The following is a 19,051-nucleotide window of genomic DNA, read 5'->3' on the forward strand; positions in this document are numbered from 1 at the left end:
GTATACATGACAAACTTGTGGGGCTAGGCCTGCCCTGACTTCTGTAAGGTAACATTTTGAATCAACCATTTTCGGGGAGCTTATATTCATGAAGCTCACACACGTGATGCATTGATTCAACATACACTCAGTGGCCATTTTATTAGGTACACCCATCTAGTACCGGGTTGGACCCCAGTTTGCCTACAGAACAGCCTGAATTATTTGGGTCGTGGAACCCAATGTTTCAAGATACCTGACGTGTGCCAGGAAAATATCCTCACCAGCACACCACTGCCACCAGCCTGTATCGTTAACACCAGGCAGGATGGGGTCATGAACTCATGCTGCTTACACCAAATCTTGACTTTGCCATAAGCATTATGCAACAGTGAACGGGATTCGTCGGATCGGATCGCATGCTCACTGGAGCCACTTTTTGCTTTTAGCGGATAGGAGTGGAACTCGGCGTGGTCGTCTGCTGCAATAGCTCACCCATGACAAGGATCGACCAGCTGTGTGTTCCGAGATGCCGTTCTGCACACCACTGTTGCACTGCACCGTTATTTGCCTATGATTCTTGCCCTTCTCATTTGACCTCTCATTAACAAGCTGTTTTTCGATCACAGGACTGCCGCTGACTGGATGTTTTTTTGTTTGTCATACCATTCTCGGTCAACTTTAGACACTGTCGTGCGTGAAAAGCACAGGAGGCCAGACGTTTCTAAGATACTGGAACCAGCGTGCCTGGCACTGACGATCATACCACGCTCAAAGTCGCTTAGGTCATTAGTTTTGCCCTTTCTAAAATTCAATCGAACCATAACTTAATGCTTGATGCCTGTCTGCCTACTTTATATAGCAAGTTACGGTCACGTGACTCACTGTCTGTAGGAGAGAACCATTTTCCTGAAGAGGGTGGTGTACCTAATAAACCGGCCTGTGAGTGTATTTGGACCATCGTCAACATAGGGAGGGGGTGTAACCTGCTATATCAAAGCTAGATAGTCTGCTAGCTAGTCTGATTAAACAAGCTGTAATACAACATTCGTATTTACAGCCGGAAACTCATGCCTTCAAAATCATGTAAATGTTCCTTACAGGTCAGAATGTTGAATAAAATTACATTTAAACTTTACTGGTTGTGTGTACGATTTGTCCTTCACCTGCCCAAAAATTTAGACAAAATATCCGCAGGAAAGTATTGTTTACAGAACTTCTTAGAAAGCCGGTAGGTATATGGTTCGGCACCAAAGTAAAGTTAGTTTTAAATACACTCAAAACTCCTTGTATATAGTCTTGTTATTGTGTTGCTATTTCCTTTTTTATTGAGCAAATATTTGTCTTACTTTTTAACTCTGCATTGTTGGGGATGGGCTCGTATGTAAGCATTTCACTTAAGTCTACACCTGTCGATTGACACATGAGGTGACCAATAAAATGTTATTGGATTCAGTTCTCTTGTCAATAGCTATTGAACCAAGCATGCCATGACAATGAAAATGGTATATTCTGAATCAGGGAAGGATGGAGAACAAACCTGAAAATTTACATTGTCTTATTTGGATTTCAATTGTCAAAAATATTTTATCGAAGACAATGTTCTCCATCCTTCCCTGATACAGAATATACTACTTGCCATGGCATGCCTTGTTCAATAGCTATTGACAAGAGAAAACCAAACATCCAATATAAAACTAACTTTACCTCGGTGAAGAATGAGTCATATAGAGAGCAATAGTAATGGCTAATTCCACCATGGTTCGTTGGACAAAACCTACGGGGAAATTGAGTTTTTGGTTAAATGCCAAAAAAGATGGTCTGTAGTAAACAAGCTTCAGAGATCTTATACATTTTGTTCGCAGATAAATCTTCATCAGCTGTCACTGTAAATGTTGCAGCATTTATGTAAAAAAAAAATTAAAGCACAAAAAGGATTCATAAATCATGAAGATCATGTTAACTGACTGACTGATAATGTCATAGAACAAAACGTATAAGATCTCACAAGCCTGTGTTAAACATAAGGTCTGAGGTTATCATAAAACTCTTTCCCCATAGGAATGGCTGAACTAATGTTTTTTAGGACTACAAGCTGGCGACCCCTATAGACGGTTTGGTTGTTCAGCAACAAAACCGACGCATGCGCAACTATGGGGCAAAACAGAGGGGGTTGGCTTAGATTTTTAACTATATTTTGTATCCAATGCTTATTGAAAACATACATGTGCACCTGTCTCAAATACATTGTTATAGTTGGTTTGCTAGCTATTAGTATTGACATGAAACAGTAAAAATACCTCAAAACAAGACATGGTATCAAAAACAAGATGAAACGCGTCACTTACGATTTCCCACATGGCAGTTTGTCATTGTTGTAGCCATCTGGCCATCCAGAATCACAACAACTCACGGACTTCTGCTCCACTGAAGCATGCGCATTGTTTTCGTGACGTTGTCAGCTTACCCATCTATACCTACCCACCCTCTAAAAAGTTTGGTAAACAATAACTAGCTACTTTGCTGTGGATATTTGATCTCAAATTTCAAGCAGGGGAAGGACAACCGTGCAGACAATCCGTAGAGTAAGTTTAAATGTAATTTATTCAACATTCTGGCTTGTAGGAACATGTACACGATTGTGCAAGCATTGTTTTAGGCTGTATATAGACCCATTTGGGATTTAGTGGAGGGTAAACACAGTTTATGCACCTTTTTAATTTGTGTTTACGCACATTTTTATTTAGTTAATTAACGCTCACACACGTTTTATTGCGTTCCCAGCGTTGATCAACGGTCACAATGTTCATTTTCTTGATCGGAGTTCAAAATCGCGACTGCCTCTCTGCGAAGAGTGGACTCATGATTCAGGTATGCTCGTTATGTTCGCCTACTCCCCCCGGATTTGTCGTGTTAGAGGCACCTTCATTCACCACTCTGTCCAAAGCCAAACCTCAAGCCCAGGCACAGACGTGAAACGAACTACCTCAGCCCAGACCAGTGGTGTAAAGTACTTAAGTAAAAATACTTAAAAGTAACTACCTAAGTAGGTTTGGGGAGTATCTGTACGTTACTATTTATATTTTTGATGACTTTTACTTTACTACATTTCTAAAGAAAATCATGTACTTTTTACTCCATACATTTTCCCTAACACCCAAAAGTACTTACATTTTGAATTCTTATCAAGACAGGAAAATTGTCAAATTCACTCATTATCAAGAGAACATCCCTGGTCTCCCTACTGCCTCTGATCTGGCGGACTCACTAAACAGACATGCTTCATTTGTAAATGATGTCGGAGTGTTGAAGTGTGCCCCTAGCCATCTGTAAACTATTTTTAAAAAACTAGAAAATGGTGTTGTCTGGTTTGCTTAATAAGGAATTTTAAATGATTTATACTTTTGATACTTAAGTATATTTGAGCAATTACATTGACTCCTGCGGTGTCAGACATATCTCCCCCCCCCCCAAAAAAAAACTGCTCTGAGAATGAGTGTACAACTGGCAAATAGCCATCTAACTGAAATATCAGCTACTATCTGGCTAGAAGGATGGTGTTAGAAGCTAACATTAAACAGATCTTGACCTCAGCAGGAGCAATTGGCTGAAATTAAGCTAGCTATAATCTTAACAAAAGATGGGCTACATAGATTCACATAAAATAACTTTGCTTTATAGCGAGTAGTGAGAGACAGTGGTGAGGCAGACTGGGGTGAGGCAGGCTGCAATGCAGAAGGCAGCAGAGTAGACACACAGAGAGAGGAAGTGGTTACCAAACTTGGGGTCCTCTGAAATGTAAAATGGGATCCCTGAGAGAATCTGTAATTGCATCAAACACAATAACATGTTCTATTCAAATGCATATAGAATACAACTATTTGTATTCTATTTGGCATTTTACAATACAGAATTGCAGTGCAGCTCACATGAGATACTAAGAACATGAACGTGATTAAAAACATTTCAATATAAAGATCTCCACATCCTATTTCTCTGGACTTTCCTAGTGTCCAGTCCAAATAAATATTTTTCTGAGGGCGACCTGATGTGCATTGTGTAACTACATAAAATTACATTAGGCCTTCCCTATTGACCTGCATGAAAATGGAATCAAACAATGCAGTTCTAAAATTGTAATGTTTTGGTTTATATCGGTGGTGGTTCGTCTGATCTCGATCGCCCACTGAAGTTTATAGTTTACCCACCTTTGTTTTACCACTACATCACTGATACCAATTAATTGTGTATTACAACTTGATTAATCTGACTACCCAATTTAGCTAGCTAGCTACAGTACAACATATGAAGAGGATGTTGTCAGATTAAAGATAACTTTCATAACTTTGAGGGATGACCAGGGACCCTCACTAAAACATACTTCACCCTTAACGTTACGCAATTAATACGGTTTACTTAACCACAATGTAGCCTTTTAGCAAGCTAGCTAGCTGGCTAGCAAACAACCCATCTTTGCCATTACCATCAACGTTAGCACAAGCTAGGCTAACTAGCAAGCTCTAGAGGTTTCAATGGATCAGCCAGCTAGCTAGTTAGCTAATTAGGAATACCAATTTTACTTTAAAAAGTATAGTTTGTAGTGGATTGTACACGATTTACATCTAACCCAATTACATTGCACTTACCGCTCCGAGTCCAATGGAAATCTGAAAAATGGGACGTCTGATTTATCTGTATAGATATTACAATTTGGTGCCGCACAGCGGTTGGGCATTTTGGGATCCATGCACTCACTGGTTCAGAATAAATCGTGCATCGTGCAATTAATCCGAAATCCACCCGTATTGAATCTTTAGCTTAATATTTGTACAAAGTCTTTAAATTAACTTTGTACCTAGCTAGGTAATTTAATTATTTCATTCCGTAAAAAGTTGATTTGTTGAGCGGTGTAGTTGCCCGAGTGTTCCTAAACCAGGAAGAACACCTTTGTAAAGCGGAAATCGACACCGCTTGGCGCATTGATCTCTGATCTCAGTACAATGTGCACAATTGTATATCTTTGTATTTTTCCTTATGTGTATGCAGTGGCGTATCAGTACGATTGTAATGCATGTATTTTGATAGCTGTATTTTTTAAAGTTCCGCATATGACAACCGAGTAAATTATATCGGAATACCACGAGGCCTCATAAAACGCCTACTTGTCACGTGACAAGATGACTGAACGAGTTCATGGTTGTCAAAAAAGCCTATTAAAAGCTTTGAAAACGGTGGTTATAACAGAAATAGCTACATCTTATCATAGACATACATTGAGAAAAAAAATGCACTTTACTGTGAATTGTGTGATCAAAGTCAATGAGGAAAGAAACATTTAACAATTTATTTCATACATGCAGCTATCACACAATAAAATGGTGTAAATAAATGTATGACAATAATAGCAATTCTTAGACTGAATCAAAAACGTTGATCTTTATTTGTAATCATTCTTACAAGAAAGAACACAGTCTTAGATCAAAGCAGGTAGCCTAACAGTTAAGGGCGTTCGGCCAGTAACCGAAAGGTCACTGGTTTCGAATCGCCAAGCCGACTAGGTAATAAAATCTGAAGATGTGCCCTTGAGCAAGGCACTTAACCCTAATTGCTCCTGTAAGTCGAATTGGATAAGATCATCTGCTAAATGACACAAATGTAACTGTATTTCAAGCACATTGGTCTTAGAAGAAAGTACTTCCAGAAGACTTATGTAATAAGAATACATTTTCAGTTCTGTAATTTACATAACCAGTTGCATAAACATTTTAAAAAATGACCTATACATAAATTCAAATCACAAAAAACTTTAGTTGAAACTAAGTGTTTTGGTGCATACTAAATCTAATGATTCCCTCAAACTTGCAATGGTCATTGATCAACTTTATACAGCCAAAATAAAGTGGTTTCAAGTCAACATATCAAACATCCAATAAGTAAGAGGTCAGCTCGTCACAAATGCTGAAGACAGACTACAATTTATACAAGAACAAGTCAACAGGCTGGCATTCTTGCTCATTAGGGTCATGAAATTAATTGGATTTAACTTTCATTGTGAGGGTACATCTTAACGTAACTATCAACCATAAAGTCCAGGTCATGTCTGGCATTATAATGTATGTTTAGAAATGCCAGACTCTTGGAATCTGTGTTTGTCAGGTGTGTTCTGCAGGTACATCTGAAAACGTTTACGAGAAGCATTGCCGTCGACATCCTCAAGGCCCAGGACTGACAGGTTGCTGAGCACCCTCACGAATGCAAGCACATTGGGGAAGAACTTCACTTCAGCAAAACTGCAGCGTCTCATGGACGGTGAAGGGCAGGGTCACCTTGCCCCTATGCTTCCACTTCACCCTCCAGCAGTGAAGCTCAGCAGGGGGAGTGTCTGCGTTTGGAAGGTCGTTCCTGTACATCTCCACGTTGTTATCTTCAAACATGTTGAATTTCAGCTGCCCCATGACAGCAGGGACGAGCGTCAAATATCTCAGGGTGTTAAGGTGGTTCTCAGAGAAGAGGTTGTCCAGTTCTTTGATGACCTGGCTCACCACTGGGGCAGTCAGGTGCTCTTTGAAGTAGCTCTCGGGCTGGATTTCTGTTCCAGCTTCTGGGCGGTGCTTTCTCAAGTAGGTTAACAGCCTCTTCGAACCAGAAATCATGGTACACCTCAATGTTATCCAAGACCTCGTTCAGCAAGTGCAACACAGCGGTCAAGCTGCTTGCAGCAAAGTAGACATCTATCGTAGGCCTTTGCAAGTTCTTGCCGAAGGCTGTTGTGAATGACATGGTGTTTTTCAGTACAACCAACGCTGCAACAAACTCAAAATCAGCCAGAGCCTCTGATATCTCCAAGGCATCATGTGTGTCTTGGTCATTCCACCTCAGATCTTCATCGTCATGAACACTATCTACGCAGAGCAGTAGAGATTCCACGACGTCGACTGCCACCTCAAATGTATCATGCCTCATTGTCCAGTTGGTATGGCAGGCCACTTTCAGATCACTGGCCTTCTCTTCATTGCCCTGATGGAAAATGGAGATGGCATTCTCCAACTCCAATTGCAGTGAAGGTAACTTGTTGAAAAAAATTATCAATATTCTTGAAAGTAGACACGACAATCTGAATGCCTGTCAAAGCCACTCCACTTGCCAGTGAGACATTCAAGGCACAGGTGGAACTTGGTGTGTGCACTGCTGTGGGATACTTCTGTGAGTTTGGTTGCAATGGCTTTCATTTTGCAAGAATGCACAAATGAGCTTAAGTGGGCCTGCCCTCTGCAGTAGTCCATATTCAAGCCCCATTTCTTTGTCACCTCAGTCAGCAGCCTCTCCATCAGGGTCTCCTCATCTCCCTCAAAAGGAAGGAATCCCACAAACTTCTCCCGCAAGCAGTTGGCCTGGTTAAAAAAAAACGTAAGAATATGGGGATATGGCACTCACCTCATTCGGTACTCCAACAATGCCTGGAAGTTGCTTGGAGTGAGACCGTCGCACTCCTGCACCTCCTCAGTATGTCTATTCAGAGGTATGTTCTGTTTCCCCAACACCAGAAGAACTTCAAATAGTGATTTGAGATATTCTCTGTGCTTCTTCTCCTCAGAGGTCAGCTGGGGGGGTGGTTTGTCTCGGAGTCATCTTGGCCTTCACCATCATCTTTGCTAATCTTTGATTGGTCCAGAGTCCTCTATAGGAAAATGAAGTAATATTGATTAAAAATAAGATTAGTGTAACTTTTTGCTTATGTGGGTCCTGTGATATTTTTTTATTTTACCTTTATTTAACCAGGTAGGCTAGTTGAGAACAAGTTCTCATTTACAACTGCGACCTGGCCAAGAAAGCATAGCAGTGTGAACAGACAACAACACAGAGTTACACATGGAGTAAACAATTAACAAGTCAATAACACAGTAGAAAAAAAGGAAAAAAATAGTCTATATACATTGTGTGCAAAAGGCATGAGGAGGTAGGCGAATAATTACAATTTTGCAAATTAACACTGGAATATAAATGATCAGATGGTCATGTACAGGTAGAGATACTGGTGTGCAAAAGAGCAGAAAAGTAAATAAATATAAACAGTATGGGGATGAGGTAGGTAAATTGGGTGGGCTATTTACCGATAGACTATGTACAGCTGCAGCGATCGGTTAGCTGCTCAGATAGCAGATGTTTGAAGTTGGTGAGGGAGATAAAAGTCTCCAACTTCAGCGATTTTTGCAATTCGTTCCAGTCACAGGCAGCAGAGAATTGGAACGAAAGGCGGCCGAATGAGGTGTTGGCTTTAGGGATGATCAGTGAGATACACCTGCTGGAGCGCGTGCTACGGGTGGGTGTTGCCATCGTGACCAGTGAACTGAGATAAGGCGGAGCTTTACCTAGCATGGACTTGTAGATGACCTGGAGCCAGTGGGTCTGGCGACGAATATGTAGCGAGGGCCAGCCGACTAGAGCATACAGGTCGCAGTGGTGGGTGGTATAAGGTGCTTTAGTAATAAAACGGATGGCACTGTGATAAACTGCATCCAGTTTGCTGAGTAGAGTATTGGAGGCTATTTTGTAGATGACGTCGCCAAAGTCGAGGATCGGTAGGATAGTCAGTTTTACAAGGGTAAGTTTGGCGGCGTGAGTGAAGGAGACTTTGTTGCGGAATAGAAAGCCGACTCTAGATTTGATTTTCGATTGGAGATGTTTGATACGAGTCTGGAAGGAGCCAGACACCTAGGTACTTATAGATGTCCACATATTCTAGGTCGGAACCATCCAGGGTGGTGATGCTAGTCGGGCGTGCGGGTGCAGGCAGCGAACGGTTGAAAAGCATGCATTTGGTTTTACTAGCGTTTAAGAGCAGTTGGAGGCAACAGAAGGAGTGTTGTATGGCATTGAAGCTCGTTTGGAGGTTAGATAGCACAGTGTCCAAGGAAGGGCCAGAAGTATACAGAATGGCGTCGTCTGCGTAGAGGTGGATCAGGGAATCGCCCGCAGCAAGAGCAACATCATTGATATATATACAGAGAAAAGAGTCGGGCCGAGAATTGAACCCTGTGGCACCCCCATAGAGACTGCCAGAGGACCGGACAACATGCCCTCCGATTTGACACACTGAACTCTGTCTGCAAAGTAGTTGGTGAACCAGGCAAGGCAGTCATTAGAAAAACCGAGGCTACCGAGTCTGCCGATAAGAATATGGTGATTGACAGAGTCGAAAGCCTTGGCCAGGTCGATGAAGACGGCTGCACAGTACTGTCTTTTATCGATGTCGGTTATGATATCGTTTAGTACCTTGAGCGTGGCTGAGGTGCACCCGTGACCGGCTCGGAAACCAGATTGCACAGCGGAGAAGGTACGGTGGGATTCGAGATGGTCAGTGACCTGTTTGTTGACTTGACTTTCGAAGACCTTAGATAGGCAGGATGGATATAGGTCTGTAACAGTTTGGGTCCAGGGTGTCTCCCCCTTTGAAGAGGGGGATGACTGCGTCAGCTTTCCAATCCTTGGGGATCTTAGACGATATGAAAGAGAGGTTGAACAGGCTGGTAATAGGGGTTGCGACAATGGCGGCGGATAGTTTCAGAAATAGAGGGTCCAGATTGTCAAGCCCAGCTGATTTGTACGGGTCCAGGTTTTGCAGCTCTTTCAGAACATCTGCTATCTGGTTTTGGGTAAAGGAGAAGCTGGAGAAGCTTGGACGAGTAGCTGCGGGGGGGCTGTTGGCCGAGTTTGGAGTAGCCAGGAGGAAGGCATGGCATGAAGTTTTCGATAATCATGGATTTAATCGGTGGTGACCATGTTACCTAGCCTCAGTGATAGGGCATTGTCTCATGATGAAAAGGGAAATACATCCACACTAGTCATTCAATTTAATCCTAGAATATTATTGCATTGCAAAGCATTCAGAAAGTATGCAGACCCCTTGACTTTATCCACATTTTATGTTACAGCTTTATTCTAAAATTGAAATACCCCCCCCCTCAATTTACACCCAATTCCCCATAATGACAAAGAGAAAAGAGCTTATAGTTTTTGTTGTTGATGTATTACAAATAAAAAATAGCATATTTAAATAAGTATTCAGAACCTTTGCTATGAGACTCGAAATTAAGCTCAGGTGCATTGTTTCCTTTGATCCTCCTTGGTGTTACTACAACTTTATTGGAGTCCACCTGTGGTAAATTCAATTGATTGGACATTATTTGGAAAGGCACAAACCTGCCTATATAAAAGGTCCCACAGTTGACAGTGTATGTCAGAGCAAAAACCAAGCCATGAGGTTGAAGGAATTGTCCGTAGAGCGCAGAGACAAGATTGTGTCGAGGCACAGATCTGGGGAAGGGTACCAAAAAAAATCTGCAGATTTGAAGGTCCCCAAGAACACAGTGGCCTCCATCATTCCTAAATGTAAGAAGTTTGGAACCACCAAGACTCTTCCTAGAGCTGGTCACCAGGCCAAACTGAGCAATCAGTGGAGAAGGGCATTGGTCAAAGAGATGACCAAGAACCTGATGGTCACTCTGACAGAGCTCCAGATTTCCTCTGGAGATGGGAGAATCTTCCAGAAGGACAACCATTTCTGCAGCACTCCGCCAATCAGGCCAATACAGTGGCCAGATGGAAGCCACTCCTCAGTGAAGGGCACATGACAGCCCGCTTAGGTGCCTTTTGGCAAATTCTAAAGGATCATGAAAAACAAGATTCTCTGGTCTGATGAAACCAAGATTGAACTCTTTAGCCTGAATGCCAAGCATCACGTCTGGAGGAAACCTGGCACCATCCCTACGGTGAAACACGGTGGTGCTGGCAGCATAATCATCATGCTATGGGGATGTTTTTCAGTGGCAGTGAGACAAGTCAGGATTGAGGGAAAGATGTACGGAGCAAAGTACAGAGAGCTCCTTGATGAAAACCTGCTCCAGAGTGCTCAGGACCTCAGACAGGGGTGAAGGTTCACCTTCCAACAGGACAACACAGGAGTGGCTTTGGGACAAGTCTCTGATTGTCCTTGAGTGGCCCATCCAGAGCCCGGACTTGAACCGATCGAACATTTCTGGAGAGATCTGTAAATAGCTGTACAGCGACGCTCCCCATCCAACCTGACAGAGCTTGAGAGAATCTGCAGAGAAAGAATGGGAGAAACTCCTCAAATACAGGTGTGCCAAGCTTGTAGTGTCATACCCAAGAAGACTCGAGGCTGGAATCGCTGTTGAAGTTGCTTCAACAAAGTACTGAGTAAAGAGTCCGAATACTTATTTAAATGTGATATTTCAGTTTTATTTTAAATACATTTGCAAACATTTCTAAAAACCTGTTTTTGCTCTCATTATGGGGTATTGTGTAAAAAATGTTTTTTTTAATCATTTTAGAATAAGGCTAATGCAACAAAATGTGGAAAAGTCAAGGGGTTTGAATACACAGTACATTGAAACAGCCTCAACATAAGATGCACAACTTACTTTTCCTCAATTTCATTTGCCTTGCTTCATCTTCACTCTGTAGAATATAATAGCAAGAGAGAAACAATAACAAGCTGTTTGATTTCAATACATTGAGTATGATTTGTTAGATTACCAGCTCTTTAATCCTCTTGTGTTGCCTACTTTGTGGCTTATTGAGCTGGCTTGATAAATCAAAGATGGTTGGTGTGGCATTATCATTCAGCCTTGTCCTGTAGGAACTCTGGAAATATGAACGATTTATTAAACTACCTAAATTGATGGGTGTAGCACTAAATAAGTACACATCTCTGTTCAACTACATCAATTTCAAATGTTAAACGTTTCAGCAAGGCCAAAACAAATGCCAAGCAAATTGCATCAGTATCACTTACTGCTTTACAAATCATGGATGGTTCAAATTGCTTAGCACAAAGTCTGTAGTGTCTGTTCAGCTGGTCAGGTGTTTTATCTTCAAGATCCTTGCCATGACAGTTTTCCACCCACTGCTTGCATCTGTGCACAACAGACAAAACAAACCATTCTCATTCATACATTTAGCTTCATTGAATGAGATTGAACATTAAGAACGAGTTATTCAAACACTGACGTCAGTGACCAATGAGAAAAACGACCCTCTCTGACTTCCTGTAAGAGCTCCTCATGGATACAACTTTAAAAAATAAAAACAGTTCTCATTTATATATTTAGCGATCATTGAATGAGATTGAAGAACTAGTTATTAAAATAATGAAGACATGATTGCTATAGTTAATGGTATAATCACATAATAACATTGTGTGTTGTGTTGACAATAACATGCAAACTAAAACATTGTGTATCACTAGCAAGCAGCTTGCTGTATGTTTTCATAACGTACTGATTTGCAAACCCCAAAAGTCTGGTTATACAATTATTCTGCAAGCATGCTGCAAAACTAGCTACAAGCTAGCCAAATAGCTTGCACAGTGCACATATTTAGCTGACAGCTAACGTTAGTTAGCTTAATGTGCAAAGTCAAGCATGGAAGACCGTCTTAACGTACGTTTCAGTGTCCATTGGAAACTTGAATAGCGATGCTGACCGATTACTTTTTATGGTGCAATTTGGAGCTGCGCAAAAGTTTGCCATGGTTTGCTTATGCTAGTATAATGCTTTTCAAAAGTAATTTACTTCAATATTAATTTATCCAGAAATTAGTAAAGAATGGACTCCCACGCAACAGTGCTTTATGTGGCCTGGAGGAATCAACGCGACGCGCGATTAAATCACGACCTTCCCACAATGCTTTGCTAACATAACTCAGTACGCATGTTTGTCACTGTCCTGTTCATATCATCTCAGGGTTCCAATACTGATATTAGCTTTCCTTGCGCCCTTCGGATCCACACAAGACATTTCAGAGTTTTGACATGGTTCATGTTTGGCCCTCCGAAACTCGTTAGCCAGGTATAGGACAGTATTTTCTAACTTACCATATTCCTATTTGACTAAAATTACAGTCCAACAGAAGGGCAGTTGAATCCAGTGAGTAATCAATGAATACATTTCCTTGTTAGGTATGTTATTACATGATTTCCCATTTCAAAGGCAATAATTCCACCAGAGAACCATTTTGGTATAATTTTATTGAATAGTGTCACTTTTCCTGGATGTACAACACACATTTGTTTATTTCCTACCAGATGATTTGAAGGTGATAAAAGGTGTGCTGTACGTAATTTATCTATGGTAAAACCTAGTGATAGATAAATTATCAACTTTACATTAAAATAAACAATACATTCATAAAACAAACACAGTAAGACAGCAGAGAGAATGCATACAGCGAATAAAAGTGAAGGTGTAGCAGATCAAGCTATGGCAAATGTCCCTTCCTTATGAGAAGTAACTAACAGAAAACAAAAAGCATGCCAAATTGAGGTACCCAGTCTTATTGTATTAGTAAATCTTGCCACACAAAGCCCATATTATCACAATTTGGATTAACAACCATTATGGATGGTAAAACAGCAAATAATCTATTTTCATTATTTTAAAACCCCTTTGTAAAGTGCCCATCAGTTCCATATTCTTTCTATTCATTTTCAGGCCTCCTCATCCCACTCATCCAAAGACTCAGATCCTCTCCAGGTCTTTGGGATGGTCAGGCAGGTCCTCCAGGAGAGCAGGGTTCCTCCTGTAGATGTAAGCGCTGGCATCGTCGTCCAGATTCACCAGCTCTGCCAGTGAGGACACACAGGTGTCGTGGTCTGTCAGCATCCCAGGCAGGTGGGATGACTTGCGCTGGATACGACAGGAACGACGGACTGGTGTCAGGAACTTCAGATCCTTGATGGTGTTTTTTCGCTTGGAACCACTTGCACATGCTTCAGTGTTGATTGTTCTCTTAACACTAGAAGGGGAAAGATATAGACAGAATTGTGTGGTTAGTTGACAGCCATGTTCAGTTTAATATACATTTCAATATAGAGATGTGAAGTAGTGATGTTCTCCATGACCTCCAGTATTTCCAATAATTGTATGGAAGTGATTTTAAAATAGGTATTTAAGATAAGAAATAGCACCTTTGAAGGTATGGAGTTGTCTTCAGATTGTATTTCACTATGGAGGCTCCCTCTGGTGTAGTCTCCATCAAGCATTCGTCATCATAATCACTATCAACTTCCTCAATATAACCCTTCCTTACTTTCTGCTCTGAAGCTCCCTCTCCTACTTCACTTTTCACTTCCTCAGACCTGTCAAAATTATTCTCAGCAAACTCATTCCTTTCTTCAAATCCATAATTTGTCTCAACCTCCACAATTTTCTCTTCAGATTCCTTTTTCTCATGTGGCTCTAAAAGGAAAAAAAGAACACACCAATGAATAACACATGAATAAAGTTTACATGATAAAATGTTACTCTCACATGATTTGAACCTTCCAGTTGCATGATTTGAATCAGGCAGATGATGCCAAGTGAGCAAGTAAATTTGACTGTTTGCTGTGAATGTAAATGCACTGACCACAAAACTTACCATCCACACTTGCTGAGGGCGTCTCCAATGCCTCCAAAGCATCACAAAGGTTGACCACAACCTGTGATAAGACACAAGACAGTGGTGGTTAGGTTAGATTTAAGAATTTTGATGAATAAAATTACAGTACCAAAAAAATAAATTACTAAACAAAGAATGTTTCTTACATCATTCATTTGAACCTCTGGATCAATAGGGAGAAAATATGTATCAGAGTTGTCAAGCAAGTCCAGCGTCGTGTTCATTATCAGTGGAGTTGAGGCACAGGCTGCCTCCTGCTCAGGGACCACCTGGTCATTTTTAGGCCGAACAGTCGATTCAGGCTCAGGACCAGGTTGTTGTGACGTCTGATCAGAGAAATGAGGCTCAACATTGGTCTTTTGTGGTGAGAAGGCTGTGGATACTGCGTGGACTTCAGGCTCGGACTGCACAACTGGTTTATACTTTGGGAGTGCCACTGCCGATATGGGAGGCCTTTTCAGAGTCTTTCCCTTGGATGCCAGCCACTCCGCCAGCTTTGCTCTGGCAATCAATGATTAAAAACATCAGTTAAAACCAGTGGTGGAAAAAGTATCCAATTGTCATACTTGAGTAAAAATAAAAAGATAACTTAATAGAAAATGACAAGTAATCGAGTCACTACGTAAAATACTACTTGAGTAAAAGTCTAAAAGTATTTGGTTTTAAATATACTTAAGTATCAAAAGTAAATGTAATTGCAAAAATATACATGAGTATCAAAAGTTAAAGTAAAAATAATTTCAAATTGTGTATGTATATATATATACTGCTCAAAAAAATAAAGGGAACACTTAAACAACACAATGTAACTCCAAGTCAATCACACTTCTGTGAAATCAAACTGTCCACTTAGGAAGCAACACTGAAACACTAAATTTCACATGCTGTTGTGCAAATGAAATAGACAACAGGTGGAAATTATAGGCATTTAGCAAGACACCCCCAATAAAGGAGTGGTTCTGCAGGTGGTGACCACAGACCACTTCTCAGTTCCTATGCTTCCTGGCTGATGTTTTGGTCACTTTTGAATGCTGGCAGTGCTTTCACTCTAGTGGTAGCATGAGACGGAGTCTACAACCCACACAAGTGGCTCAGGTAGTGCAGCTCATCCAGGATGGCACATCAATGCGAGCTGTGGCAAGAAGGTTTGCTCTGTCTGTCAGCGTAGTGTCCAGAGCATGGAGGCGCTACCAGGAGAGAGGCCAGTACATCAGGAAACAGACTCCATGAGGGTGGTATGAGGGCCCAATGTCCACAGGTGGGGGTTGTGCTTACAGCCCAACACTGTGCAGGACGTTTGGCATTTGCCAGAGAACACCAAGATTGGCAAATTCGCCACTGGCGCCCTGTGCTCTTCACAGATGAAAGCAGGTTCACACTGAGCACATGTGACAGACGTGACAGAGTCTGGAGACGCCGTGGAGAACGTTCTGCTGCCTGCAACATCCTCCACCATGACCGGTTTGGCGGTGGGTCAGTCATGGTGTGGGGTGGCATTTCTTTGGGGGGCCGCACAGCCCCCATGTGCCCGCCAGAGGTAGCCTGACTGCCATTAGGTACCGAGATGAGATCCTCAGACCCCTTGTGAGACCATATGCTGGCGCGGTTGGCCCTGGGTTCCTCCTAATGCAAGACCTCATGTGGCTGGAGTGTGTCAGCAGTTCCTGCAAGAGGAAGGCATTGATGCTATGGACTGGCCCGCCCATTCCCCAGACCTGAATCCAATTGAGCACATCTGGGACATCAGGTCTCGCTCCACCCACCAACGCCACATTGCACCACAGACTGTCCAGGACTTGGCGGATGCTTTAGTCCAGGTCTGGGAGGAGATCCCTCAGGAGACCATCCGCCACCTCATCAGGAGCATGCCCAGGCGTTGTAGGGAGGTCAAGAGCGTCTGCTAAATGACTTAAATGTAAATGTATACAGGCACGTGGAGGCCACACACACTACCGAGCCTCATTTTGACTTGTTTTAAGGACATTACATCAAAGTTGGAACAGCCTGTAGTGTGGTTTTCCACTTTAATTTTGAGTGTGACTCCAAATCCAGACCTCCATGGGTTGATAAATTTGATTTCCATTGATAATTTTTGTGTGATTTTGTTGTCAGCACATTCAACTATGTAAAGAAAAAAGTATTTAATAAGAATATTTCATTCAGATCTAGGATGTGTTATTTTAGTGTTCCCTTTATTTTCTTGAGCAGTATATATATATATATAAATAAACTAAAACGGCACAATTTAAGTAAAAAAAAAATGTACACATAACCGGGGACACACTACAACACGCAGACATCATTTACAAACAAAGCATGTGTTTATTGATTGACCAGATCAGAGGCAGTAGGGATGACCAGTGATGTCTTGATAAGTGTGTGAATTGGACCATTTTCCTGACCCGTTATGATTTCAAAATGTAATGGGCACTTTTGCAGGTCAGGGAAAATGCATGGAGAAAAAAGTACATTATTTTCTTTAGGAATGCAAAATTAAAAGTTGTCAAAAATATATATAGTAAAGTACAGATATCCCCAAAAACTACATAAGTAGTACTTTAAAGTATTTTTTTACTTAAGTACTTTACACCACTGGTTACAACTATTTTGAGCAGTTGACAAAAGTACCAAAAATATCAGTTATTGGACAATTCAAGAATGTTAAACAAAAATTACAAACCTTTTCTCTTCAGCAGTCTCTGTGTTAGCCCTGTACTGGCTTAGGGTGCTGGCAACCGGAGGCTTGCGAACTTTGTCAGTTGTCATCTTAGGCTTGGTTCTCTGTGGCAGCTCTTTCCCCTTTGATGTCATGGCAGACCTACTGGAACTTTGGAGAGCTGTGGTAAGTAGAGCCATTCTGGCAGGAGGGACTGCAGAGCAAAAGCCTGTTGGACGGCATGTGGCTGGGCACTTGGAGACTGGAGGAGGCCCATTGGACACAGACTTGGATTTTGAGGGTTGACATATTTGAGGGGGCTTGAACATGGAACGCTGAGGCAAGTCAGCAACAGCTTTGGGCCTGATCTTTGTCAAATTCCCAGGCTTTTGGCTTTCAGCTTTGGGTGCCGAGGTCTTGGTAGAAGCTTTGCTTTCTACACCTCCCTCCAGGCCACTAGGCTTCCTGAAGGAGCTTATTTTGGATTGGACAACCTTGCCTTTGTAGGTGCCAGGGACAGGTTTAGCTGGGACGGTAGCTGGCTCTGAGGCCTCTGCAACCAGTTTTCTCTGTCTGACAGCCTGTTTGGTGAGTAAGGTTTGGCTGAAAGTGTTGCGTCTCTTTGTATCGCCAGCTGTTGCCATCTTGACCTTCTTCAGAGCATCTTCTCCCTTTCCCAAGTCCTCCTTTTTATTGCTCTTGGAATGCAGAGGGGCAGATGGAGCTGCCACTGTTTTAGTAGGAGCAACTCTGGTAATAAAGGACTTAGTGGGTCCACTTGCTGGTCTGGCATTCTCTTTGTTACCCTAATAATAGCAGACAGGACAAAGAAACAAGAAATAATACATTGTACAAAAAAGTAGTAGGCCTAAGAGAAAAAAAAGAGGAAAAAAAGAGCTACATTACCTTTTTGAAGTTGGTGTTCTTTCGTGTAACTGTATCCATTGTCATTGGTGTCACAAATGGCAGACCCCCTAAATATTTACACATATACTTGTTCAGTAACAGAGCTTGAATAAATGGTTAAAAAGCCAGGGGAAAAATGTGTTTTACAAAGGAATTCAGCTTGTATAACGTTAGCTGGCTACTAAAATGTCTTCTCTGTTTAGTCATCTATATGGCTAGTTTACCCACCTAACTAGCAGCTTAGCCTCTAGTAATAATAATATTTGATATTAGTATTGTTAGATAGCTAGCCGAAAGCCGTTTTTTCGACCACGTTGGCTTGCAAAACGTAGATTAAACTGGCTAAATGTATAGTACGTTAGCTAACTGGAAAACTTCAAAATACGGGTGTCAATTTCAATAGCAAAGTAGATAACAATTTCAAATCGCGCTTACCTTCTGATTCAATGTATTGTAGACAAAAATAAAAACCGCCAGCCACAAGATAAAACGTCCCTCGCAAAACAAACCCGGATTCAACGTTGGCGCTGTATTACGGAAAATGAGATTGGTCGAGATGTTGTCGGGAAAACTCAATTTAGCCAATCGAATGTCTCGAGGTTAGGTCATAGGACAATTTGGAGGAGGGTTTGGGCGGGTTCATCTGCGATGAAGGCGTACGTCTGTACTTTTGAATGTTTGAACCATAATAGAATTCCTAAAATACTGTCTGACTGCTACACCCAGACCAGAGAGGAAGACAACATTTGATATAACTTGTATAAAAAAAAATGTATAGACTGATTAACGCCCTAACGGTAATCCAACTTCAGAATCACCTACATGCTGCTTTATTGCCCGAGATCAATTGTGTATTGCTGCGTTCATAACCAAGTGTGAAGATGGTAATTACAAGTATGCTATGTTGTTTTTATTGATTTTAACAACATGTACTTTTTAACAAATTTAAATGTAACTTTCAAATGCTGTGTTTTATGCTTTGTTGCCGTTTTTATGTGTATGAAATGATGTAAAAAATATATGAGCTGTTTTTAAAGGAAATGTGTTAAT

At 41.4% G+C, this 19,051-nt stretch overlaps 2 protein-coding genes, 2 long non-coding RNA genes and 1 pseudogene across 4 annotated transcripts in view; 1 reads left to right on the forward strand and 4 right to left on the reverse strand.

Moving 5' to 3' along the window:
• The window catches only part of LOC115105567 (uncharacterized), a 23,889-nt gene extending 18,938 nt beyond the window's left edge, over window positions 1–4,951 (reverse strand). Inside the window, exon 1 of the mRNA XM_029627750.2 lies at window positions 4,626–4,951. Coding sequence (XP_029483610.2) covers window positions 4,626–4,726 — 101 coding nt within the window. The 5' untranslated portion in view covers window positions 4,727–4,951. The remainder of the gene's footprint in view (window positions 1–4,625) is intronic.
• LOC115105570 (uncharacterized) lies at window positions 2,445–14,313 on the forward strand. Its single transcript, XR_010460545.1, has 3 exons — window positions 2,445–2,564; window positions 2,764–2,850; window positions 13,491–14,313. It is a non-coding gene; the product is annotated as an uncharacterized LOC115105570 (long non-coding RNA).
• LOC115104775 (52 kDa repressor of the inhibitor of the protein kinase-like) lies at window positions 5,401–7,409 on the reverse strand (annotated as a pseudogene).
• Window positions 7,669–12,685, reverse strand: LOC115105569 (uncharacterized). The gene is made up of 4 exons (XR_003859882.2): window positions 12,445–12,685; window positions 11,795–11,915; window positions 11,421–11,457; window positions 7,669–11,080 (listed from the first exon to the last, which is right to left on the reverse strand). It is a non-coding gene; the product is annotated as an uncharacterized LOC115105569 (long non-coding RNA).
• On the reverse strand, window positions 13,008–18,720 carry LOC115105568 (cytoskeleton-associated protein 2-like). Its single transcript, XM_029627751.2, has 7 exons — window positions 18,437–18,720; window positions 18,002–18,069; window positions 17,120–17,901; window positions 14,586–14,940; window positions 14,419–14,479; window positions 13,967–14,237; window positions 13,008–13,794 (listed from the first exon to the last, which is right to left on the reverse strand). The coding sequence occupies exons 2-7, from the start codon at window positions 18,044–18,046 to the stop codon at window positions 13,518–13,520; spliced, it is 1,791 nt and encodes a 596-aa protein (XP_029483611.2). The 5' UTR covers window positions 18,047–18,069; window positions 18,437–18,720; the 3' UTR covers window positions 13,008–13,517.
• Window positions 18,721–19,051: the final 331 nt, after the last annotated feature.

This window comes from Oncorhynchus nerka, linkage group LG22, assembly GCF_034236695.1.
Source record: "Oncorhynchus nerka isolate Pitt River linkage group LG22, Oner_Uvic_2.0, whole genome shotgun sequence".
Classification (NCBI taxonomy): domain Eukaryota; kingdom Metazoa; phylum Chordata; class Actinopteri; order Salmoniformes; family Salmonidae; genus Oncorhynchus; species Oncorhynchus nerka.